At 33.8% G+C, this 27,822-nt stretch overlaps 1 protein-coding gene across 3 annotated transcripts in view; it reads right to left on the bottom strand.

Moving 5' to 3' along the window:
* Positions 1-27,822, bottom strand: part of KIAA2026 (KIAA2026 ortholog) — an 82,140-nt gene that overhangs the window by 23,979 nt on the left and 30,339 nt on the right. For all 3 annotated transcript variants that reach the window (XM_017506865.2, XM_017506864.2, XM_017506866.2), the window contains exons 3-4: positions 16,929-18,346; positions 7,847-7,926 (exon numbers count right to left, since the gene is read on the bottom strand). In XM_017506865.2, the coding sequence (XP_017362354.1) occupies positions 7,847-7,926; positions 16,929-18,346 (1,498 nt within the window). The remainder of the gene's footprint in view (positions 1-7,846; positions 7,927-16,928; positions 18,347-27,822) is intronic.

The raw sequence follows: 27,822 nt of genomic DNA on the forward strand, positions 1-27,822 counted from the left end.
CCATCTCCACAGATAGCATCTATTTCCTTTCATAATTATGAGGCTCATTTTATTTCACCTGGTAACACTGGCAAATGGCCAAAATAATTCTTAGTTATTAACAACTAAACTAGCTTGGTTTAATTACTGAAGTTTTAGTGAAATGTCAGCAACATTAACAAAAATATTAGTAACTACATTTAATTTTTGTGAAATTATATTAAATTTCTCCAATTCATTCAATACATTTTTTTCCTAAAATAATTTAAGCTAGATTTTAAAACTTATTGTGAAAAGAACTACATTTCTGAAACAAAACTGCAACCAAATAGAGAAGAAAAATCTCGGATTAATGAAAAGTGTTTTTGTAATGTTTATGCCATATAATTTAAAAAACATACCGTACTTATAAATTACTAATTCACCATTAGCTTTTATCCGCCCCATGTTTGTTACATTCATTAATTTCCATGAAAGGGGATTGTTTTTCTTAAAAGGCATTTTCTTTTGTTAGAAGAGCAAACAACAACAAAAAAATAAAAGCAAAAGTGGGTTACAAGATAATTCCTAGTGGCTACTGAGTGACAAAAATAAGAGCCCCTTGAATTTCTTTTAATAGGTTAAACCACATGAAATTGCTGAACAAGGTAATTCCTAGTGGCTATTGAGTGACAAAAAAAGACCGAGCCCCTTACATTTATTTTATCAGGTTAAACCATATGAAATTGCTGATATGCTTTTTATTTACAAAAATGGCAAGATAGTTCAACCTAAGAGACTAAGAAAAAATGATCACAGATAATTGTAATTTGTATTAACAATTAGGAATATCTATATAATTTCAAACTCATGAATTGATCAAGTAGGGAAATATGTACTTAAGTATTCCAAATTAAACAATTTGAGAGTAGAAACAATACAGTGATGTAGTAGGACAGTATAGCTGATATTTATTAGAAACTACACATTGCAATTTACCAAATCTACTTATGAAAGAGATGCTGATGACCAAGCAATGGACTGGCCAACCAGGCAAGTCAGTCTAGAACCAGACAGTGTTTTCAACTTCTATCATAACTATGAAGACTTGGAACAATGTTGTCCCTACAGTGGATTTTTATTAAGTATTCAGTGAGAACTAAACTTTTCAGTTTGATCTCCTATTCTGATGACTATGTCAAATTTGCCCCAGAGCTTGCAGATGGATGGCTAGACCCCTTTTCATTAAACTTGGTGTACTTGTTAAAATCAAATCATAGATTTCTTATTTGCACATATGGCAAACTTCAGAGGAATTTTTACTTGCAACTCAGCTGTCTCACTACACAAGGAGTATCAGTACATTTTGCATGCAGTTTGTAGAAACTCACAGGTACAATGAAGACATATACCCCAACAAACATGCCCCAAAACATTTTGAGATCTTTGAATTATCAGTTAGGAAGACAACAGGTATTTATGCTCCATTTAAAGGAAGAGATAACACAGTTCTGAAGCCAAACCATGAATGAAATCATACAGCTTAAGAACTACATAAAACGACACTTTCAAGTGGTATCTAGTTAGTAAACTGCACTAAATAAGTACTTCTCAAACTTTAATGTGCATAAGAATTGCAAGGGGATCTTAATAAAATACAGTTTTTTGTTTAGTAGGTCTGAGGTAAGACCCCAGATTCTGCATTTCTAACAAGTATATATATAACAACCCAGGTATAGTCTGCAGATAACATTTTTGAATAGTAAGGTACTAAATGACTATGAAATTACAAGTCAACATGGCTACTGGAACATTCTGGCACTATGGAACTAATGAGTATGAAAATACAAAAAGATTAATTTCCAAATAGGGAATGGCATATTGAATTAAAGGTACAATAAGACAATTGCTTCTTAAAATATTTTTAGCTATAATATTTATTCTGAGATTGTATTAAAATGACCTTAATAGCTACATAACAATTTATACTCTTTATACATTAATACTAATATGTTCTCCCTATATGTATATTTAATGTATCCCTAATATATATACCTAATATACAGTCAAATTAACCTTTTATAAAATTATTGAATAGAAACACAATTAATTTCATTTATGCCAACTCAACATCATATACAACTCTATTGCCTCTCTTCTGCCCCCAAAGTAAGGCATATATGTAGCCATTACACTCAACTCAACTTCATATGATGCTTTTAAAAACAGAATCAATCCCATAAATAAAGTTCACCTTAATAAGGAGAACACAGATATCTTTTGAACAAAGCAAAACACCTTATTAAAGCCTCCTTCTCATTATCTTGCATTTGAAAAACATCTGAGGCACAGGTCCTGCAGGGGTGAACACAAAGCTCCATAGCACCTCAGATTACAGTCAGGTCACATTACTAACACTCACAAGAACAGGTTTTCAGTGTTGCCACAGAGGTTACATACAAGAAGAGTTTTATCTCCCAAGAAGAACCTCTCCAAGGCTGTCACACTCCCTCAAGTTAATCTTCATTTGATACAACCCATGGCAGAGCTACAAAATCACAAATCTCAGAGCTGAAAGGACTAAAAACATGTAATTTGTCCAAGCCTTAGCAGAGGCTAAAGAGGCCTATCTCCAATTCACATAAAAGCTAATTAAACTAACAGAGGTAAAGTGACCTAAGAGGACACACTGACAGAGGAAACCACAGAATCCAGGGCTTCTCCTACTATATTATATTCTTTTTAAAGGTGTCTTTGTAAACAACACAAAATAAACAAATCTAACAACTGAAATTGTATTACAGTTTTAGGATTTAGTTTATATCTAAGCTTTCATTTTTATTAAATGGTAATATTAAAAGGTCGTCTTTTCAACTCAAGCAGCAATGTATGTATGTGGTGGGAGTGGGGAGGCCCTGTAGAGATCAAAAGAACTCCACGACCACATCTCAGAACAACTACATAATATATTATTCCTTACTTTATTGATATATCAAACTAGAAATTATGTCCTTTGGACAGAAACCTCAATAGGTTTGGAAGATATTTACTTGCTCCAAAAAAGGACAGAAGGTAACATTAAGAAATACAAACAACATGGTAGATTATATTAAAAAGCAAAGCGAAGGGTAAACAATATAGAAAAGTAAAAACGAATAGGTCCAGGCAAAAGGGATCATATTTACTCCCATTCTACTAAAAAGATCCTGTAATGTATTATAACAATTATCAATGAAATACTAAATGCATGGTATAAATTCAAAACTTATACTGTATTTAAACTAACATTATAATAGCATCTGCTAAAACTATGCAGACAGAAAACTCCTCATTTCTTATCATTACCATACTAGCAATAAGGACTATTTAAAAACCTGCAAATAAGGATATCACTTGTTATGTGAAAGGCAAATAAGTCTGAGAAACAACCATGTGATTAAACACAGATGTTTCCCTCAATAAACTATATTTGTTAAGGGAGAATTATATTAATTTTAAGGGAGAGGTAAAAATTCCTGCTGTTAAAAGTAAAACAGAAAGCCAAGATTAAAAACACTCATTTTAAGAGGCAGCAATTCAAAACAATGATATAATCAAAAGGTCATAACAATAAAGCCATTAAAAAAACTAATTTTAGTTTTAGTCTCAATTTGTTATGTTGAAGTACTTTATTTCTTATCCCTTAGTTTCTCCATTGAGTAGATGGAGAAATATAGATTTTTTTTTTTTCAGTAAGTTTTTGTTTATGTTTGAAAACAATGTAATAGAAGTCTTAGCAGCTGGATTCTGGAGTTCTGCAAAGGAGCCTTTAAAATCAACTATGCATACGAAACAGGAGCAAGTGCACACTGTACGAAAGATTTTTTTTTTTTTGGTTATCAATGAAAAGCAGACTTATGGTAACTAAGGCTGTTAAATCATTTTTAAAGCTTATGTTATTGAGACTCAACACATTAAGTTTTAAAAATACTTGCTGTAACTTTCTGTCATAATTATGTATAAAAGAGAAGTCATATTAGATTTCTCTCTTAAATGTTAAATGAAAAGACTTTCTAGAAAAAAGTAACTATTAGAAAAACTGATATTCACTTTTCAGTTTAACAGTCTTTCTTTTACTATAAAACAGATAAGGAAAAAAGAATTTTACCAATTTAACGAAGTAATAAGTAAATGTTAAAGTTGATATAAAAGCTTAAATCACCAATATTCTACAATTATCACTAAAAAAAAAAAAAAATCCAACAATTTCCCCTCCATGCTAAATGTATAATGCATCATAACAATGAAGAAGGGATAAGCATAAGTTTTCATTCTGGTCAAACATAATGATGCAAATACTATTACTTGGTTTTCCACTTTTCAAATTCTTACAGGCTTAATCATGTGCCACTTTCATTAAGACCAAATCCAGGATTTATTTCAAGGTTTTAAGCAAATGGAAAAAGTGCTAAGGGTCAGTAAGATGTTTTTATGCCTTTTTAATTGATTTTCCCATTCATAATTGTTTTCATCAAAAGCAACTGACCTGCTTATCTGAAAACATAGTAAAAATGGCTAAAACAGTAAGCTATATCATTCAGTCCTCACAACAATTCTACTAGGTACCATTATTACCCCACTGTACAAATGAGAAACTGGAATCACGGAGAGGTTAAATAACTTACCCCGTAGTTACAGAGTTAATCAGTGGTAGAGTTGGCATTCAAACCCCAGTAGGTAGCCTGGTTGCAGAACCCTTGTGTTTAACCGCTATGCAGATTACTGGTACCCACCTACATCCACTGAATCAAGGTCTTTGGAGTATGAAACCAGCAATCTTCATTTTAAATAAAGTTATTAAATTATTTTTATACTATCTAAAGTTTAAGAACCATTGACATAACTCTTAGGAAAAAGTGGCACACATTTGGTTAGCCCCTTTACAATATACAGTCGTCTCTCAGTATCCGTGGGGTACTGGTTCCAGGACTCATCTCTGAACCCTGTGGATACCAAAATCCAAGGATGCTTAAGACCCTGAGATAAAGTGGTATAGTATCTGCATATAACACATCCTCCCATATACTTTAGACCATCTCTCCATTACTTATAATATCTAATGGAATGTACATGTGATATAAATAGTTGTCATACCATATTGTTTAGGGAATAATGACAAGAAAAAAAAACCAGTACATGTTCAGTACAGACACATTTAAAAAATATTTTCAATCCAAGGTTGGTTGAATTCAGATGCAGAACCCACAGATACAGAGGGCCGACTGTACACACCCCCACCCCACAAATCCAATCCACCATTTGAATGGTCACAGTGCATACTTTAAATAGGAGTGGGATGATTACTTTCTAAAAGTGGGGTACAGATATTAGAAGTATATATAAACATGGACTCTTCCTGAAGCAAATAAGGAGGCAAGTTCAACTTCTAGTTTTAAAAAAGTCAGTGAAAACCCTGTCAAACTAAAAAGTAGCTGAGGTTAAAAGATTTTTAAAAATTCATTAGAATAAAAAAAAAAAAAACTTCACAACTTAACACTTTCATTTACCTCTATCTAAGGATGCTTTCTGTCAATTTAAAGAAGACCGGTCCTTTGGCAAATCGGTCAGGTTTTATAAAAGGGATCTATTATCTATCCAAAAACAGGTTTATTATTCAGCAGTAAGAGATTTTAGAATGAATGATATGAAGATCTTCTGGCTAAATATTTCTATATTTTTATGCTTAATACTAGAAATGTGATATTTAAAACACCTTGGACAAAACAAATAATATGCAGAATCTGAGGTGCTAAATATCATATCACTAGAACTTTCGAGACAGGAATAAATTCACTTTATTACATAATACTCTTCTTACATGTGGAAGACTTTCAAATAAAGTAACACACTACATAATATTATTCTGAGAGACAAAACTAAGTTTTGCATTTAACAACAAAGTTTACTAGTGACTACTAATACTATCTCCAATTTTATTAATGTGCATATCTGAAGCAAATGATCTATTTCCCTGTGAGATAGTTGCCAATTTTTTCTACAAGTAATGCTGTGGAATTCATATTGTAAACTCGGCATAAGAACCACTATTTTCATGAGACGATTACTTCTCTCTATCGTCTCTCTCTCTCTCTCTTTTTCCCTCTCTCTGTTTTCTCTTCCTCCAGGACACCTTGAGAACCAGGAACAAGACTATTTTAAACAGTTCAATCTAGCAAAATATTTTGACCATGACCCATAGTCAAACATACATTATACAATGCATGTCCTTGTATATACACACACACCTGAAACCAAAGTTTCATGAAACAATATATGTGAGTGTACATATTCACATTGCTATATGTAGCACACTTACTATATGTAATTGTGCTGATAATTTATTTTCTAATTTTGTTAGCTTAAAAAAGCAGCACTGGTCATACAATCCAGTAAAATGATTTCACACCTCACTAATGAATACCATTGCAATTTTAAAAAACACTGTCTATGCAGCCTGTGCTACTTAATACATGGAAAAGTCTATTCACTAAGATGGGTATAGAGGAAACATTAACAATGGGCCAGATTTGATCTAACATCTATATTCCCTGGGCCGATGCTTTGAGGACTGAGAAAAAAAATAAGTGGCAGAAATAGTAAACACAGGGTGACATCGGTGGAAACACAGTAATATAATGCTAAAGCATTAAAAAATATGTTACAAGAAATGGTATAAAGGCCTCTAAGTAAACAGTAAAATTGCATTTTTTTATTGACTACTCTAGAACGAAGGTTATAAAATATATAAAAGGATTTTGTAGAAATGTTTGCAATTCATCCTAAGAATATCATTAAAAATATTCTATTCTAAAGTACTAAGAGAAAAACATGTTTATTTTCTTTAACTGTTGATTTAAAAATGTTAAATTTTTACCAGTTAGTAACTTCCATAAGAACACTCTCCAAAACAGAATTTTTATTGAAAATAAATGTCTCCAGATTTTTGGATATATCTAACTATTAAACTCACATTATATATTATCAATATTTTCATAGTTATTGTCCTTTTATTTTCATCTCTACTTGACATGAGACTCACAAATTCATTTTAACATTCACTTTTATCTTTTGGCCATTAGGTATGAGTTTATAAAACTTTAAAAATTGACTGGACACATGAATACAAAGATGTTTTAAACAAAGTGTCATTTATTGAAAAAAATACATCTTTTATAAAATAGAAAATAAAAGCATTAATTAGGGTGAGATTCTCTGCTTAGTATTAGCTACAAATAAAAAACTCTTAATCAGATGGCAGTACATACAATTACTTTTTCCTTTTGTAGAAATGTTTAAAGACCATTTCAATTAACCTTTACTTAATATTCTCTCTGAACATTACATATAGCTAAGAGTTGAAAGATTTGTTTTTCAAGTTAATAAATCTACCATTTATTTCTACAGTGCCCAAATAAATGAAAACAAATTACCTAGGCAATATTACCATCTTCAAATTAGGATCTGTTCTTGGAAGAGTTTCATTCACACATTTGCTTTTATGTATATAAAATATAAATATATATATATATACACACACACACACACACACACACATACTATACAGTATATATATATTATTTTTATTAAACTGCTTCTAGGAAACAGTAGAGATTAAGACATAAAAGAGGGTTTTCACTATTAAAAGATAAAAATAGAGGTAAAATATTGTGAAATACTAGCAGATTAAATCTTGGCTACATCTGCACTTGTGGGGAGAAAAGTCATTGTCAGAAACATTTCATTACAAGTATGTGTGCTACAGTTTCTTGGAATTCAGCCAAACTCTCGAGGAATTATACGAACACTGAAACAAAAAATTTAAAAATTGAGACAAAGTTGAAACATTTACCTGAAATTCTGGTACAGTAGGTGACTTTGTGACAGTTTTCCTCTTCTTTGTGATTGCTTTTTTAGAGATGGATTTTTTTCCTTTCAAGATTAAAAGAGAAAAGCTTCATAATGCTGTTTATAGCACTTCATTAACAAAAAACAAATTACACAGAGCCTTGAAAGTTAAATTGTAACTTTACAGCCATCTGTAAACACATGGCTGCCAGTGAGTCAAATAAAAATGATGAATCCAAACAAGCCACAGTAAAAGCAAACATTAACTACCTGTGTCAGACATATTAACAAATGCTGGTTTTTAAAAATATGAACCAAACTATTACCATCTCCAATGTGTTATACAGTATCAGAATTTACTGCAAGATCAGGCAAAAAAGTCATATTACTACTGCTTAATTAAAATCTACATTTGCCACTTAAAATGAGACTACAAAGGGATAAAACCTTACCTTTAACAATGACTTCTGTAATCAGGAACTTGCATAAGAACTACAGCTGAAGATTATGGTCTCTAGCCAACCTAATGTGAATATTCACTTAGTAGCTTAGGTAACAAGGTTTTTCTATTCCTTTAGCTCTGCACTCACGTAATGGACTGCCCTTGGTGGTATCAATATCCAAAGTTTTAAAAGAAGATAAACATCTCCCTTCAAAGTGTACCTAGTTGTTTGTGGAATCAGAAACCACTGGGAAAAATAAACCTCTTTAAGAAAGTCAATTCATAGTATACACTGAAATATATCTACTTTTTGTATTTAACTTGACCAAAAAAATACATACATGCATTTCCAAACATTTTCCCATATAGAGATGATCATCTTGTAAGAAATACGTCAACTCAACTAAATTGACACAATTCCAGTTTATAATTGTGTTCTTTTTTGTATTCCTTTTTAATCACATCACAGAACTGTAATTCATAAATTTTTAACTTTTGGCTCAATAAAATCCATGTATTGTATGACTGAATTGCAAATTTTGAGTTTCTGAGGTTCAGGGGGGGTTTAACTGTCTTATTTTAATAAGTATTGATCTGATGCCATTTGCCATTTGCTTTTAATTAAAATTAACTAAAATAACCCAACATATATTTCTTTATTCACCATTGTTACTTACTTCTGTGCTTACACAGTACCTTATAACAGAAGTAAACTCCTACAAAGATAGGTAAGTGCGTGGGCTGCTTAAATAAGCAATACTGAGGGAGAAGTGATTAAATTCTTGGTATCGCTGTAATACAGCTAGTAATTGACGTCTAAACTGAGTACCATAAGTATTGCTCAAGGGGATCATGAATTTGAATGCTAAGATGCCTTTCCTCTATACACTACCTTTACCATTTTTTAAAGTTCACAAGAAAAAACTGAATGATCTTGCTGACCTACCATATGGGAAAGTTTTTTAAAAACAGTAATTTGAAGGAAACAAAATTCTTCCTCAACCTCTCCCCACCAGCCCTGCTCTGATTAGCTTTAAAATTTAAAAAAAAAAAAAAAAAAAACCATTTGATTTTGTATTCATTTATAAGCACAACAGAGGTCACCCTTGATAGTCCCATGAATTTCATCTTATTGTTATACAGGCACTACATGTAGGTACTAAATTCTCAGTTAACTCTAGCAACTACTCTATCTGAATGGATTGAGAAGCTGAGATGGTTTCTTGGTATTTCAGTTCGCCATGTCATTAGGATGCTTAAATGTTATTAAGAAATTGGAGGTGATGTTATATATTGGTTATAAGCTTGAGTTTTAGAACTAAACTACCTGGGTTTGAATACCTGGACAATCACCTACTATTATAGGTCATGTATAATAGCTACATCCATGACCTTGAACAAACTGCTTCATTTCTTTGTGCAGTTTCTTCATCTGTAAAACAGGGATAATAATATTACCTATTTTGTGAGAATTAAATGGATTACAACATGCCCAAAGCTTATACTGCTGCTAGGCACATGGTAGGTGATCAATAAATGTTAGCTATTGCTTTAGCTAAGTTATGGTGAGAAAACCCTAAACAGAAAATCTTTTAACCTTCTTCAAATTCTTTTTACATACTCCATCTCAGTTCTTCGTTTGCATATGTCCTCTAAACTAGCACTCTACTTTGTACACAAATCAATGAATGTAATACTTAACTTAGAGTATTGTAAGTATCTGTTCTTATGTTTGTTGTCCTATGCTGTAAATTGCTGGTGACAGAAATCACATTATTCACTTTATATTCACAGAATTTAGCACACATAAGTTCTAAAAAGTGATTCCTAAACACCTACTTTTTTTCAGAAATGTCGCCACTAGTCTGGGGGGGTAGTAAAAGGAATGCAGGTAATTTCTTACAATTCTGAGGGTCCACTTAAGTCTATTTTATAGTGAAGAAAACATTGATGATGATTTTAAATAATTTAAATAATTTGCCAAAGAGTTTCAACATGACCTAGTAGTGGTAGTAAGAAGATTAACATTTATTGAGAACCTACTATGTGTCAGATGTTTAGTAAAGTGATCTGTATAAATTATCTTATTTAATTCTCAATACAACTCTCCCAGGTAGGTAATAACTCTATTGTAATATGGAATAACTGAAGATCAAAAAGATTAATTAGCTTACTTATGTGTCACACAGTAAGTACACACCACAGTCAGGGATTCTAACTATGAAGTCCAAGCTCCTCCCGTTATGTAATTCTACCTCGCAAATATCACACATTTCTTGATTCCTAGCATGTGCCAGGCTCCCTGTGAGGTACTATGCATTTGTTATTCTAATTAATCTTTATAACAATACAGCCAAGTAGGTATTACCTCATTTTTCACAGGCAAAGAAACAGGCTATAAACAGGTAAAGAAGTTGATGGAGGAGCTGTAGCTAAAATGCACTAGGAGCATATATGTGAAATTAGTTCTGTCTCACTTTAAAGCTGTACTCTTTTTAACAGTAAAACACTGTATTCTTTCAAATTTTTGAAAGGGATGTAATCTGCTTCTGTTTGATTTAGAGCATTCCTTTTGATTAGGGTTGGATGATTTGCACATTTACTATTTGTTAATACCTTCTGTATACATCCTCAAAAAACAATTTGAATATAAATTTTCCGGTATTCTTCAGTAAAAAGTCAGCACTTAAAAAAAATTAAATATTATTTTTAAAATGGGGCATGAGATACTACAAAACCACACCTGTATCTGGTAATCCGTTTTTGCTTCACGAGAAAATATACACAGGGCAAGTTACATACTGCCCCCCAGTGGGTTTCCATTCCCTTATCACTCAACTTGATCATATCCTGGGCCTTTTACTCCCACTGCCCTAAGTTACCTGGTCATATAAAACAGAATAAAACTCTCAAACCTAAAATTACGCTGAAGTCAGAAGTCAAATTAAAATGCACACAGAATTTCAACACCACTCTTGAGTCTAAAACAGGTAAGTACAAAAAGTGTCAACCTGTACCTGTAAAATAAGGAAACATGAATATAATAAACCTTAGTAATTAATGTTACAAAAGTATACCCTAATGAAGCTTTCTAAAACACTATGCTTAGAACAACTTAAGAAAAGGATGCCCAACCTGAGAGGAAAAATTATTACTAAAGATATATTTTATATTGTAACTAAGGCATAAAACCCTAGTTTTCTAGAATCTGGGGATATCCCTTTTATAAAAGAAATGGCATATTTCTTTACACAAGAAGGTGATTACCATCCCCCTTTCAGTTCCCCTTTCTCAGTTTCTTATTCCTCATCTTTACCCCTCTCCTTCACCTGGTTTTCCTGTCTTCACTCCTCAGACCACTGGGCTACTCATACTCAAACTTCCACTTTAAGCCAAGTGTGGTGGTACATGCCTGTGATCCCAGCTCTCCTGTGCTCCCAGCTACTTGAGCGGCTGAGGTGAGAGGATGGCTTGCGCCCCGGAGTTTGAGGCCAGCCTGGGTAACATAGCAAGATCCTGTCTCTCAGGGAGGGGTAGGGGAAAGAAAAAGAAAAAATAAAAATAAATAAATAAATAAATAATAAAAAAAAAGGCACTTCACTGCTTTCCTAGATTTAGCCTTTCCATGTTTTAAAATTATCCCAACACATTCACTTCTTCCTCTGTGCTTTCATCTTAAGAATCTTAATAAATAAATGAATACTGAGATATTAATCATTGTTACAAGTAAAAACTCAAGGGCATTTATATTATTAAATGGTGAATCTGCAAAGTGCCTGGGATGTAAAGTCACAGAACTAGAGTCTAAACTTGTCTTTTATTTACCAAATGTGCATGTCTTGAGTTCACTATATTCTAGGGATTTCTGGAGTGTTCTATCTCAAGTAAGCAATGTGACCTTAACCTGATTTTCCTTTTACTCTCCTTGTCTATGAGCAAATTTCTTATCATACTGGTAATTCTTTAACCCTATCACATAATTCATTAACTCCTGAACACCCATTTCTTTTACCCTTTAACTTAGAATACTGAATCAGTTGCCAAATTCTGCTACTTATTGCAACATCTCTCTCAAAACGGATTTTTCTTTTATCAATGTGCTAGAAAAGTCATATAATCAATCCTTACCTGGATTTAGAATTTTCTCTTCTTAAAGTTATCATCTACCCCTTCATCTTACCCCTGCCAGCTTCTTTTCATAGCTCTTTATTATCTTGCAAGATCCTTTCTCCTAATCCTGCCACTTACTAGCTGTGTGACCTTGGACAAGTAAATAAATCTCTCTGTATCGGAAGGAAGGAAGGAAGGAAGGAAGGAAGGAAGGAAGGAAGGAAGGAAGGAGGGAGGGAGGGAGGGAGGGAGGGAAAATAATGACTATTTGAGGGGAGACAACCTTCCAAACAAAACTAGTTGAAAGTATCTTAAAACACCATAGGCTTTTTGTAATTGTTAAATGCATCTGTAATCATTTTTGTGTTTCTTCAGATTTTATAAAAAGTCCCCTAATTCTTAGAATTTCTAATTCATTTTAGCCAACTCAACTTGCTCTACACAATCAATAGCAGTATATTAGGGAAAACAACCAAAATGCCCAATAAGGAGATTGATTAAATTAACTGCAAAATACACAAAACAGAATCTTACACAGCATTTAAAACGATGCTGCAGGGATCTATTTATTGCACAAAAATGTTCATGGTATACTGATACACAGAGGGAAAAAGCAGATGTTAAAATGGTACGTATAACATAATCCTATTAAAAATATATAGTCTTTGAAAAAATGTTGAAAGATACATATTAAGGAGTTAGTTTTAGTTACAGCTAGGTGAACCATATTATATATATGCGTTCATTTACTTATTCAATATATTCCCACACAATGCATCAGCCAAACTGCTAAAGTGCCAGGGATGCAAAACCAGAAATAATCCTTCTGTCCTTAAGAATGTTGTAGAATAGAGAAGAGACAATCATCAAAATAACCTAGAAGTAAATGGAACTATAATAAGTATTATGAAGGAGAAGTGTCTGGTGCTATAAGGACAAACAACAGGGAAATTTTTTTTTTTTTTTTTTTTTTTTTTTTTGAGACGGAGTTTCGCTCTTGTTACCCAGGCTGGAGTGCAATGGCGCGATCTCGGCTCACCGCAACCTCCGCCTCCTGGGTTCAGGCAATTCTCCTGCCTCAGCCTCCTGAGTAGCTGGGATTACAGGCACGCGCCACCATGCCCAGCTAATTTTTTTTTGTAGTTTTAGTAGAGACGGGGTTTCACCATGTTGACCAGGATGGTCTTGATCTCTTGACCTCTTGATCCACCCGCCTCGGCCGAGCCACCGCGCCCGGCACAACAGGGAAATTTTTAACTAGTCAAAAGATAATGGGATGCTTCTTTAAGGAAGTGATAAAATAAACATGTACTAGGTGATAAGGACAGTGCTGTTCTTTTTGCTTGTCTCTATATTCTTTAAGTAAAATGTATTGATTTTATAATAAGAAAAAACAATGAAAGAAAACCAAAGGAGCTGAATTTGTTTTGCTTTTTTTTTTTTTTTTACTCCTAAATAGTTATTTTTAATTTATACTCAGCTATTCTTGCTTGTCTTTCTTAAATAACAAAGTTTTCAGAAATGTTCAAATTTTGAAAACAGGTCATCAAGGAAAATTTCTAATCATCAGGTCATATTTCTCTTATTCTATGATTTAATAAAAATATAAGATCAAGCATGAGATAATGGACATTATTGTTTCCAATGTCTTCTATTTATTCTATAATTTTCCAAGAGTAAGGAACAGGCCTACATGAGTAAAAATGAATTCAAAATTTTAAAAGGAGGAAGGAAACCCCAATTCTGAAAAACAGATTAAATTGCTTAAATGTTACCAGAACTGCCTCCTACTGTGCTAAAATTATCAAATCATTTTCAATCAAATTGTCTCTTTGTGCCTTCTACTAAAAATCACCTGCCAACACAATAAGGTGGCTTACTAAATTTGGAGATATTGGAGCCTGTATCACTCAACATAAAATAGACCAGATTAACCACATGTATAACATACTCTACCCCAAGCGAAGGTTCATACAAAGTCATGGATGACATAGCTTATCCCAAAGTGTATTCTACAGAATACACAGGTTATTGTTAACTATTGCTTGGAAAAAAAAAGCTGTGTTAAAATAAATTTGAAAAAATACTAGGTTAAACAAAATTAAGCATTTTCTTTTCTTTGAGACTTTCCAGAGTCTTTAATAAAGAGGCTCAGAATAATTTACTTACAACTTAGAAGTTCAAAAGGTTTTTAAAACTAAAAGTCTCAAAATTATTTATATGGTAACAAAACCTGACTTCAACTTAAGGTTTTCTACAGTCTTTGTTTCATTTAGTCTAATTTATACATTTTTCTGTAGCAACTATATGTTTGATTACAGGAGTAATTCCCACCAGGGAATATTACTAAACCTAAGCCCTACTGGAGATGTTACTTAATAATAGACACCATAATACCCTTCTAAAATCCAAAGATTTCTGAATTTCAAAACATCTCCATTATCAGTTTTGCAAAATGAGTTGTGAACCTCTACTAAAGCACAGTGTGAATCTTTAAGAGGAGTATTTTCCAAACCTATGAGATGGAGCTCACTTTAAAAAATACTGAGAATGTGAAGACTGGATTAAGGTGTGCCCCAAACTGACTATGAAAGGTCATGATGTATCACACCTAATGAAGAAGGGGGTAAAGCCTCAGACACACAAGTGGACTGAAAATTACATAAAATGAATGTTTAGTTGTTATTGTAACTCTGTATGTAGCATTGTTGTATCAATAAGGAATTCAGTACCTAATGAAAAAAGGGAACTGGCCAATGTTTACCCAATACCAACTAAGTAAGCAGACAAAACTGAATCTGCCAGATCCAAACATTTTTGACATTTAAGACCTGACTTTCTAAGATTTGCTCTGAGAATAAAATAAGAATACAAACAAGTGTATTCTTTTCTTCTATTTCACGCATATAAGCCTTCTCTCCTCAACTAAGGCTTAGATAGTACTTACTGAATAAAATGTATCAATGTGCCTTCCAAGTGTTTCCATTCATTTTTGCAGAACTGGACATGAAACTCCCTCCAATTTTCCCTCTGATCTCCAAATATCTTAGATTTTGGTTTTAAAAAATGTTAACAATACTTTAGTCGCATACAATATAAATTTCTTTTAATCCATTTCTCGCACTGTTTTTATTCTGCTACCAGTATAATTTGCTTAAGAGCTACAGCAGTGTCTATTTTATAAACTGCTTTATTGCCTTTGAGCACATGAATAGTATTGTAATAAACAATAAAAAGTTGTAGGTTACAATTATATTAATATACTACATACTTTAGAGTTCGAAAGTAGCTCTAATTTTAAAAAATATTATTTAATATTTTACAGACTAACAAACAGTTCAAAGTGAACTTGCCACATTGATCAAATTAAATTTATAAAAAGCAAATGGATTGCTTATAAAATTTACAAGGCTTATTTCTAAAAGTAACTTTTAAAAATTGTTTTTCATCACCTAGATGACCATTTTGAAACTTTCAGTCCATTAAATTATGCCTTGTTTTTGTAATACATTTTAAGCTATTTTCTTTACCAATAATACATTATATATATGTTTTAAAACACATCCTATTGTATTTAATGACTTAAATAACTAAAACATAATACCAATTACATTAGCTAAATATTCATTCCCTCATTTTCCAACTCACTATCAAATTTTTGCCAAATCTTACTTTTACTGAGGAAAGAAATAAAAAACTGAAATCCACAAATGAAGATGATGAACCTCTGTATTTTAGTGTTAATTCCAATGTTTTTTCCAATCAATCAACTTCTTATTAGGGTTATTAAAACTGATCATCTGCTTTTATCTCACCTATCTGCTTGATAAATGAAACATAAATGGATTTAAAAGACAGACAACAAGAAAAGCAAAAGCACCTAAGAAATTCAAAAACAGAGCAATTACCCACTGAAGACTTTATCGTATTTTTTGTTGTTTAAATAGACTGATGACAAATATATAGGGCATTTAAATTTGGTGAAAGACAAACTTACAAATCCTTTTACAGGATGTCTTATTAATTGATGTAATTTTCTCATATTCCACATATTTTCTTCATATGAAATACATACTGAAAACAAAGTTCTGAAAAATATATGATATGAGAAAAAACAGACCCAGGAAGATGATCTGACTACCCTTGGTTTAAGAAGCTAGTTTCTATGAACTTTAATTCTGGAAATGTTACTTCCTGAAATCAGTGCTTTTCCTACTACACTATACTGCCCTTATCCTGGAAAAAAAAAATTCTCATAAGTGATGGGAAAGAAATTGGTCCAGAGAAACATAATGTCCAAACATGTTCAACTGAAAAATAAATTCAAACATACTGTATCAGTACTTTTTTTGTTGGAAGTATATAAAATGTCATCTGCTCTGAGCTTTTAACTCATGGAATATAAAATAAAATTTGACCCTCAAATATACATGCATGCACACATGTGCATTTTACTCTCTCAATCAAAGCATCCATGATGCATAATTGAAAAAACAATTTGAATTACAACTCCCATCCACTTGTATTAGCTTACCAGATTTGTGCTTCTTGTGTTTTGCTTTTTTTTTGATGATCAATAACTTATTCTGGATCTCAGGTTTGTAAGACTTGAATGCAAGAGAATGAAGACCTTCACGCTTTCTCTGTAACTTTTCATTCAAAACATCTTTCAATTTCTTTTTCTTCTTTTTCTTCTTTTTTGCCCTCATTTTAGTTAGTTTGAGTTTCTTGTGGCTCTGTAGTGATTGCTCTAATAGAATATCTCTTACAACTTTGTGGCAGTTAATTTCTGGATGATCACTGTGACTTCCATTTACATGTATTTGGCAAGATTTTAGAGTATTTTCTTTTAATGGACTGGGTTCAATCTTTATTCTGGAAGCTTCACCATATTTTTCCTGACTTTCTACAAACCTTATTTCACCTGGACTGAGAGGCTCTCCAAAGCCAGTAACTTCACCTGGACTCCCTGGTTTCTCTAAATTTTCTTTACAACAATCAGTTTTTTTAATTTCACAAGGCCTGTGAATTCCAATTCCATAGTTGGATTTTATTTCCATTTCAACAGAGATGTCATGATCATCCAAGATAATTTTGGCAGGGCAGCAAGCTGGATCAAAATTATTCTCCTGCTCTTTCTTGAACACAGAGGGCAGGCTTTCTCTACTACATCTATGTTCTCCATTACTTGTACTAACATAGTCACACTTCAATTTCTCCAATTTAATCCGAGGGACTCTTTGTATTTTAATGGGTGGAACTGGAAATTCTGGGGCTTGAAAGGGTCTCTGTTTATAAATCCGTACATCTGCACCACAGAACTGTGGAAAATGCACATAAGCATTCTCCAAATAATCATAACCAAGAATAACTTCCCTGCATTCATGGATAGGCTGTCCAAGTACAGCATCTTGAACTTCTTTTTGTGTTTCATACACAAAGTCACAAAGACCCTTAAGTAGCCATACTTTTTGGTAAAAAGGTAGTTCGTGAAAAGGTTTTTCTTCCAATGGATTAACTTCTCCAAGAACTTTAAAAAACTGAGGACACAAACCCAGTTTTTCAGCACAGTTATCAGGATTTTCAGTCTGCCCTACAGCAGTGTACCACTGCTGTACTTTCTGTCTCAGTGCTGCTTCCCAGGTCCTGTAAGGCAAAGTAGGTCTTCGATGCAAGGTAGGTCTGCGATGGGGAGGACTTAATAGAGAAGTCATTATTTTAGATAGAAAAGCATTACACTGAGGCATCAAAAGACAACGTTCCAATTCGTAAAAGACTATTTCTGGCAAATTTAGAATTTGTTGGGCTAAACAAAGGAAATGCCCAATAGCTGGAATTTCCCACATGGTCTCCATACAAGTTGGAGCTGCTTGAGCTAGAAGTTTTCTTTCCCATTCTTCTATTTCCTTTTGACTAGCTTCTTCTGCTTCTTTTCTTTCCTGCTCCCGAAGCCTAAAGAAATTTAACAAATTATACTATTATTACTTAGAGGATACAATAATATGATAAATTTTAAATATGTTATTTATATATATATATATATATATATATATATATATATATATATATATTTTTTTTTTGAGATGGAGTCTTGCTCTGTTGCCAAGACTAGAGTGTAGTGGCACAATCTTGGCTCACTACAACCTCCACCTCGTGCATTCAAGTGATTCTCCTGCCTCAGCCTCCTGGTAGCTAGCTGGGACTTCAGGTGTGTGTCACCACGCTCGACTAAGTTTTGTGTTTTTAGTAGAGATGGAGTTTCACCATGTTAGTCAGGCTGGTCTCAAACTCCTGATCTCATGATCCACCTGCCTTGGCCTCCCAAAGTGCTAGGATTACAGGCGTGAGCCACTGCATCCAGCCATATGTTATATTTATCTTTAGTCAAAAAGGCAACTAACTGTCCTAGATTTATTTATTTATTTATTTGAGATAGAGTCTCGCTCTGTCACCCAGGCTGGAGTGCAGGGGCACAATCTCGGCTCACTGCAACCTCCATCTCCTGGGTTCAAGCAATTCTCCTGCCTCAGCTTCCCAAGTAACTGGGATTACAGGTACCTGCCACCACGCCCAGCTACTTTTTAGTAGAGATGGGGTTTCACCATGTTGGCCAGGCTGGTCTCAAACTCCTGACCTCAGGTGATCCACCTGCCTCGGCCTCCCAAAGTGCTGGGATTAAAGGCATAAGCCACCATGCCTGGCCTGTCCTAGTTTTAAACAGCAGTACAAAGTGCCTCATAAAAGTACCATTTCATTTTTTTCGGATGAAGAAATACACGTATCACTTCACCCTAAATTTGATGGAAGACTGCTGACACCATTAACCACAAAGTAAATTCTTCAGCTTATAATATATACCAACTTCAATTACTAAATGAAAGCACTGTAGAATTTGATTACAATAATTTCTAGAAGTAATATGACTTCAAACAAGAGCTGCGAAGGTATTTACATCTTTTGACCCCATAATTCCATTCCCAGAAAGTTATAAGAAGAAAATAATTTTACAGAAGCAGAAAGTTACGTACTTACCAATGTTAACTGGACATATAAGAGAAATATCTATAACAAAATTGTTTTACAATTGGGAAATAAACTGGAAATTTTATGTAGCCTTAAAAATCAAAATTAATATCATGTGTAAACACAAAAAATGTCAGAATACAACACAATACTTAATAGTCACAATGAAAATATGTATATATTGAGCAGAGAGGTGGCAGTACTGCAAAAGTAAATAACTCCTAAGTTAATGGGAATATGAGTGCTTCTTTCCCACCTTAAGATTTTCTTAACACTGCTATAAAAACTTCTTAATTAAAAAAAAATTAGATGCAAAGATAGGCATAAGTTTTCGTGACCTTAGATTAAGCAATGGTTTCTTAGAACTGACACCCCAAAAAATAAGTAACAAAAGAAAAATAGACAAATTGAGTATCATCAAAACTAGAAAATTTTGTCCTTTTAAAAGACATCAAGACAGTAAAGACAACTCACAGAATGGGAGGATGTTTTTGTAAACTATATACTTAACAGGAGACTTGTATATAGAATATATAATGATACTTACAACGCAATAATAAAAGGACAAATAGCCCAATTTAAAAAAGGACAGGCCGAGTGTGGTGGCTCATATCTGTAATCCCAGCACTTTGGGAGGCTGAGGCAGGTGGATCACCTAAGGTCAGAAGTTCGAAACCAACCTGGCCAACATGGTGAAATCCCGTCTCTACTAAAAATACAAAAATCATGTGGTGGCACATGTCTGTAATCCCAACTACTAGGGAGGCTGAGGGAGGAGAACTGCTTGAACCTGGGAGGTGGAGGTCATAGTGAGCCGAGATTGCACCACTGCACTCCAGCCTGGGCAACAAGAGTAAACCTCTATCTCAAAAAAAAAAGGGAAAGAAACTTGAACTTGAATAAATATTTCTTTAAATGAACAACGAAAGCACATGAAAAGATGCTCAACCTCATTATCAAGTAGAGAAATGCAAATCAAAACCAGAATGACACACTACTCCAAACTTACTTGGATAGTTGTTATACAAAAGACAGATAGTAACAAGTATTGGTGAAAAAGTAGAGAAACTAGAAACCTCATACACTGTAGACAGTGTAATTGCTTTAGAAAACAGTGTATTTAACCTCAGAAGGTTAAACATAGAGTGAGTTACCATGTGATCCAACAATTCTATTCCTAGGTATATACCCAAGAGAAATAAAAACATTTGTCCACATGAAAACTTGGACATGAATGTTCTTAGCAGTATTATTTACAAACAAACAAAAAAAGGAACCAATCAATATCTGACATGGGCATTTTTCTATAAATCAGATTGCAATCTATTAAGCTAAATATAATAAGAACACTACTTTGGCAAATACCACAAACTGCTCTTTTATACAACAGCCTGCTTTTATATTTTTGGTTGAAATGCCATACTATAACTACTTTGCTATTACAAATACAACAAGTTATCTTATTTATCAGTCCTGGTTTATTTTAAAAACATTAATAAAGAAACTGTCATTAGTGATTTGGAATTTATATATATCTTTTACATTTTAATACCTAAAAAATGTTAAATATTCTTAATAAAATTCAACTTTTTTTCTAAAGTGCTTAGAGTTTTATGGACTTTTACTTTTTACTGAATGAGCATGGTAGTGGACAGGCAGAATTTGGCTTCCTCGCTACAGAGCTGGGACTCCAAAAGCACACAGACTCAGTAGATGGGTATACTAGAAAAAAGTCCCTTCTCCCCATTTTCAGCTGGAGGACTACAAGAAAATTTTTTATCTTCACAATGGGAATGGTGGGTGGAAAAATAAATAAAATCTTAAGAATATGTAACTATAAGCTGACTCATGGATTTATTGCCCAAATTCACATTTCTTGAGTGCTCAGAAAAACATTAAGAAATGAGTTTAATGTGGTTTCATGCCAATATTGCTGTCAGGTACGTGAACAACAACAACAAATCAAATCTCTGAGGGAATGTACCTTAAGCCTAGACTTTAAGGAACTCCTGTTGCTACAGTGATAAGAAATGACTTCACAGTCAAAGATAAAACATAAAAGGAATTAAGATATTAGGAGGGACAGAAAGAAAGAATCTGACCCCAAGATAACAGATGTACGGATTATAAAACACAAGAAATACAATGTTCAGTGAAAAGAAATTGAAAATATGAACAAAGAGAGATTATAATAAATGACAAAGCAGTTTTGAATAAGAACTAAAAAGAACTTCTAGAAATGAAAAATACAGAAATTACAATAAAGACAGATTTACAGCTAACTCCTTGATATAGTTTGGATATCTGTACCCTCCAAATATCATGTTGAAATTGGATTCCCAATGCTGAAAGTGGGGCCTAGTCAGAGGTGTCTGGGTTATGGGAATGGATTCCTCATGAATGGCTTGGTGCCATTCTCACTGTAGTGAGTGAGTTCTCACTCTACTAGTTCTCATGAGAACTAATTGTTAAAATGAGCCTTGCTTCTTCCTCTTCTCTCTCTTGTTCTCTTTCTCACCATGTGACATGTTGGCTCCCCTTCACCTTTTGCTAGGAGTAGAAGCAGTGTGAGGCTCTCCCCTGATGCAGATGCTGGCCCCATGCTTCTCTTACATCCTACAGAACCATGAGCCAAATAAATTATCCAGCCTCAGGTATCCCTTTACAGAAATGCAAAATGGACTAAGATACCCTTCAACAGCAATAATAGAAGCCAGCACACAATGGAGTATCTTTAGTATACTCAGAAAATAAGTGCCAATAAATTGCCAGAGTAAAATTATCTTTCAAAAATATAGACAAAAAGACATTTTCAGACAAAAAAAAAAAAGTGTTATCTGTGACTAAAAAACACAATCTACAGGGAATTCTAAAGGAGAACAGTGATCCCTAACTGAAGCATAAAGATAGTAAAAAAATGAAAAAGTGGCCAGGCGCAGTGGCTCACACCTATAATCCCAGCACTTTGGGAGGCTGAGGCAGGCGGATCACCTGAGGTTGAGAGTTTGAGACCATCAACATGGAAAAACACCGTCTCTACTATAAATACAAAATTAGCTGGGCGTGGTGGCATATGCCTGTAATCCCAGCTACTCGGGAGACTGAGGTGGGAGAATCACTTGAACCCAGGAGGCAGAGGTTGTAGTGAGCCAAGATCATGCCATTGCACTCCAGCCTGGGCAACAAGTACAAAACTCTGTCTCAAAAGAAAAAAAGAAACCGTGGTAATACATAGGTTAATCTACATAAATATGGCATAAAATAATAATAAAAATTTTCTATGGAGTTAAAAAAAAAAAAAGACAAGATAGAATTAAAATACATGACAATTGCCAGTCTCCGTGGCTCGTGCCTGTAATCCCAGCACTTTGGGAGGCCGACGCAGGCAGATCATTTGAGGTCAGCAATTTGAGATTAGCCTGGCCAACAAGGTGAAACCCCGTCTCTACTAAACATACAAAAATGAGCTGGGCGTGGTGGTGCATGCCTGAAAAGGATTGTCAAGGTCCTTGTATTAGTCAGAAAGAGGGCAAAAATACTGATTAGTACTGATAAGTTACCAATTAATGTGAACATTTCTATGGTAGCTACTAAAATAATAGACTTTATTATTTTTTCATTTCCTGTTTCCATCTCCACTAATTTAAATATTTTATGAAGTCTATTTTATTAGGAGGTAAAGAAGGCAAAAAGAGAAAAAATATGGAGTAAGTATCAACAGATAATGCCAAATTTAAAAAATCAAGAAATGGCAACATAGCAAATGTGAACAGGATTCTAAATAAGAAATGTTAACAGGATTACCAGAAGAAACAGCTAAAAGTTAAAGGTAGCTGATTCTGAGTCATGTGCTTGAAGTTGAGTTGGGTAAGATTGCTGCCTTTTAGTAGCCTTAAAGATACTCTGTGACTTTTAAACCAGAATGTCTGTAAAATAAAAAAAAGTCTTAAATCAATTTTTCAAAAGCTAAAAAATATCAGATGATTTAATGTTTATGCTAAATTTATGGATACTGTGTATTTCATCATGAAATTTAGTTTTTCTACACTTTATGTACTGAGAAGTGTAGAATATCTTTCTTCAATATACTATTGTTAACGATAGGAAAAGTTTTCAAGTTATTTCCCATAAAATTTAATTCAGTTTGTTTAAAAGCTTGTAATAGGATACTGTGTCTTAGAATCAACCATCAGAAACTGGGTTTGTTTATTACCATTCTTGGCATAGAAAACTGATTTTGGTTAATCTTGTCATAATTAATCCTGACTATGAGCTCAGTATAAAATCACTTATTGGTTAGAAAACATCACAGGCTGTAAGTCTAAAAATTTTTCCTTTTTGGTTATACAGACAAGTAAAATATAATGTTGTTTACGGCAGATTTCCATTTTCAAAATTAAATGTGACACCTTGTTTATATCCAAAGGAAGCAGGATTATGGAACTAGGAAGGGCCAAATAGTAGAAGAGATATGAAGAGTCAACACCAAGTGGGGAAAGCACAGCAAAAAAGAATATCGGAATCCTGAAGGCAATGCATACATAACTAATATCAATTAAATACACTTTGTTCTGACAGAGAAGAGTGTTATATGTTCTGCAAAGGTGAAAGAGTCACAACTAGTGCTCAGGGAAGAAAATGAAAGGGAAAGTTGGAGTAGATGAAAAATCTTTTATGGACTTGCTTTGCCTAAAGAAGTGAAAAGCAACTTTTGGCCAATATAAAGATTGGTGATAAGGTAATTTCACCAACTATTTACCTGCCACGGATACTAAGGACATACAGAAGAGTGAAATAACTTGCCCCAGGTTTTCCTAACAGGTCAGTTTAAGAGACAGAAACACAGTTTGCCTGGTAAGCCAAAGTTAGTACCAACTGGCTTGCTCCTAGAAGAAGAAGAAAATTAGGCAATGGAATAATACACAAATTTCATTAGCTCAGGTGCTTGTAAGGGCCATGACACAGTGATGCTGCCATCTGTGTGCACTATCTGAAATTAATCAAGGGCTGCTACTCACATTGCTGCTGTTTCTCATACATTGTACCTTTCAGGGGAGGATTATGGAATCTAGCCTCAGACTCTGAATACTAACAAGATATGAGGAAGGACAAGAAAGTACATGGCTGGTGTAGGCCAGTGTAACACAGGATAGCCCTTTAGAAATATAACCATGGAGTCTCTTTCCTGATCCTCAGTAGTGTGGTAAACAGGGAATGGAAACCTGCCAAAGATCTCTAGAGTTAATATATATAATCAGCCATTTTTTAAAAACGTTAACACTTATAGTTAAAAAATTTTAAATAGTATCTTAAAAATGCTTAAGCACATCACATTTTGCTGAAAGGACAGATAAAAAGCCAGCTTCCAGAATTATTCTCATGAAAAAAATTTGTTCAAAAGTACAGTACTAAAGAAGATAAAGCAGTGCACATTTCTAAAATATCAGCTTAAAAAATTAAGCCTTCAATGTTGGAGAAATACCAAAAGACTGCCTAAGGATAGTTGCAAAAACATTTGCTATTTTTAAGAAGAAGGTACAAAAACAATACTGAATAAACAAGAAAAATGGTCCAGTCCCCCCCATCAGCTCTCATTTTTGGTGTTGCTCCTTACTGGGTTGTGGCATGTTTACCTATTACTCTGTGAAATACTAATAGAAGCTGTGCCTAAGGTTATTTTAGCCATGCATAATTTGGCAGAAACACTAGCTTTCCAAAAGAAAATTAAGTTTTAAAGTATCCTAACTTCACTATTATAGTTTAATAAGCTTTTATTGAATGCTTACCATGTGTGAGGATACAAAGAGGTGAAAAAACATTGACCTCACTCTCAAAGACCTTACAATTTAGTAAAAGAAATGGGAGCTTTAATCCAAAATAATCCATTAATTGAGGAAACAATACAATGCACACAAATTGGTGACATGAAAAAGGAAAGCAAGACATTTATTTATATTTTCTAAGATGAATAACACATAATATTATATTTTAGGAAAATTAACCATTCATATCGAGTCCATCAGTCCAGCTTATTTATCTGCCAACACCAGAATCTCCTCTGGCTAGTTGAAACAGAAAAGGAATTTATTTAAGGATTAGTAGGGAGCTTACGGAAGCTCTCTTAAGAGTCAGACAGCCAAACTTAGATAACAAAAATTCAGAAAACAATCCCAACCACACATAGGAGGCTCTCCAGGAAAAACTAGACTGTCAGCACTAGTTGACATCTTTGATACCAAAAACCTGGAACAACCAGAAACTCCTTCTACCTTCTTTACCAAAAGATAAACCCTCTCACCCAAGACTGCTACCTGATGTTCCCATATAATTTCAAGTAAGAAGTGTACGTCTGTTCATATAACTCTACCTTACCTGTGAGTGGGTTTGAGAAAATAAATTTTCTGGCATCTATCCCGCTAAGTTAAGACTTGTAATACAGGAAATTACCAAAATGTAAGAAAGCTATTTAAAAATGCTGAGTGGCCACAAATGATGAATATATATTTAATTAAGTCACTGTTGCTTTGTGTAATAGAATATGAAAATAAATCACTTAATTATAAAGTCGTAGTATTTATTTTACAAAAATAATCCCTGGAGTTAAAAAAATAATTTCAAATTTTACTGATTTCCAAATCAGTAAAATACCAATAAGCTTGTACAAGTACATGAAATAAGGAGTACTTACAAAATACACACTGGCTCATGCCTATAATCCCAATACTTTGGGAGGCCAAGGCGGGAGGATGGCTTGAGCTCAGGAATTTGAGACCAGCCTGGAAAATACAGTGAGACCTTGTCTCTACAAAAAATGTAAAAATTAGCCAAGTGTGGTGGTCGTGCTTGTAATCCCAGCTACCTGGGAGGCTGAGGGGAGAGGATAACTTGAGCCTGGGAGGTGGAGTCTGCAGTGAGTCGTGATCATATCACTGCACTACAGCCTGGGACACAGAGACCTCGTCTCAAAAAGAAAACACACAAATAAAAAAAACCCCACTATTTCTTGTAATCCAAACAGTTTTACAAAAAAGGGACAGTGAACAGATCTAGTATTTTAATACAACTAAAGCAGACTTAAGTTATCAAAACTGCTACCTAATAATGTCATATTCCAGATAAATAGAAATTTACTTAAGGAAACCAACTGCCAATTTTCATCAATTTGATTTTTTTTAAAGTATCTAAAATGGCCAGGCATGGTGGCTCACACCTGTAATCCCAGCACTTGGGCAAGCTGAGGAGGGTGGATCACCTGAGGTCAGGAATTTGACAGCAGCCTAGGCAACATGGAGAAACCCTGTCTCTATAAACTACAAAAATTAGTTGGACATGGTGGCAGGTACCTGTAGTCCCAGCTACTCAGGAGGCTGAGGCAGGAGAACTGCTTGAACCCGGGAGGCAGAGGTTGCAGTGAGCCAAGATTGCACCACTTCACTCTAGCCTGGGCAACAGAGCAAGACTCCCTCTTGGGAAAAAAAAAAAAAAGTATCTAAAATATATGATCTACTTTCCTGTTTAATAAACAAGGTACACAAAATATAATTCAATCATTCCTTAATGGCTTAAGGTTGTCATTATAAACAGAATGTGGTGGTGGCTGCGATTAGCTTAAAGACTATTTCAGCAATAAATTAATTGGCTCTTTCACTCAATTTTCTGTCTTTCACTTAGAGGGCTGCTGTCTCAATCTGCAGGGTCTCTCTACATCAGATCCCCCAAGACTGCCTGTTGTCCTATCAGCATTTTCTTGAAGATGGGCAGACTACCAGCCTTTCTCAATATTTATTCCTCTCTGTTCAACAGGCCGTCACTTGCCATCTCCTTTATATTGGTTTCCAATGCTATCCAAACTAATAAAGACAGGAGTAGAGGAATGCCAGGATTTTAAATCTGGCAATCTAAGAAGCCATTATTTTGACGGCATATACTGCACAAGGAAGGAAATTAGTCTACGGTATAAAAATTAAAATAGAGAGGGGAGCTTCCTTCCTTTAAATGGAATAAGTAACAAATAAGAAACCAAATTGTTAGATTTAAAGATTATAAAAAATTTCTGTAGGGCAGGGTTGGTTTTTTAAAAAAAACCTTACATATATATACATATATAGAGAGAGAAAAAATTTAAAAATAATCTACTTTTGAGTTTGTGTCTGCCCAGATGTTTAGCTATAAATTATCAAATGTCCATCAAATATCAAATAAAGCGTTACCATATTAAAATACATACTAAATTTTTCAGTCTGTTACTATCTTGATCTCAAACTTCTGATATAACAGGTGTTTTAAGCTACTTAACAAGATGACAACTGTTTTCCTCACTTCTTATGCCAACGGTTTTAATAAAAAAAAAAAAAAAAAAAGAAGCTTACACCCAGGACTAATGCACAAGTACAGGAAGCATATAA

The sequence above is a fragment of the Cebus imitator genome, unplaced genomic scaffold (genome assembly GCF_001604975.1).
Source record: "Cebus imitator isolate Cc_AM_T3 unplaced genomic scaffold, Cebus_imitator-1.0 Scaffold364, whole genome shotgun sequence".
NCBI lineage: Eukaryota > Metazoa > Chordata > Mammalia > Primates > Cebidae > Cebus > Cebus imitator.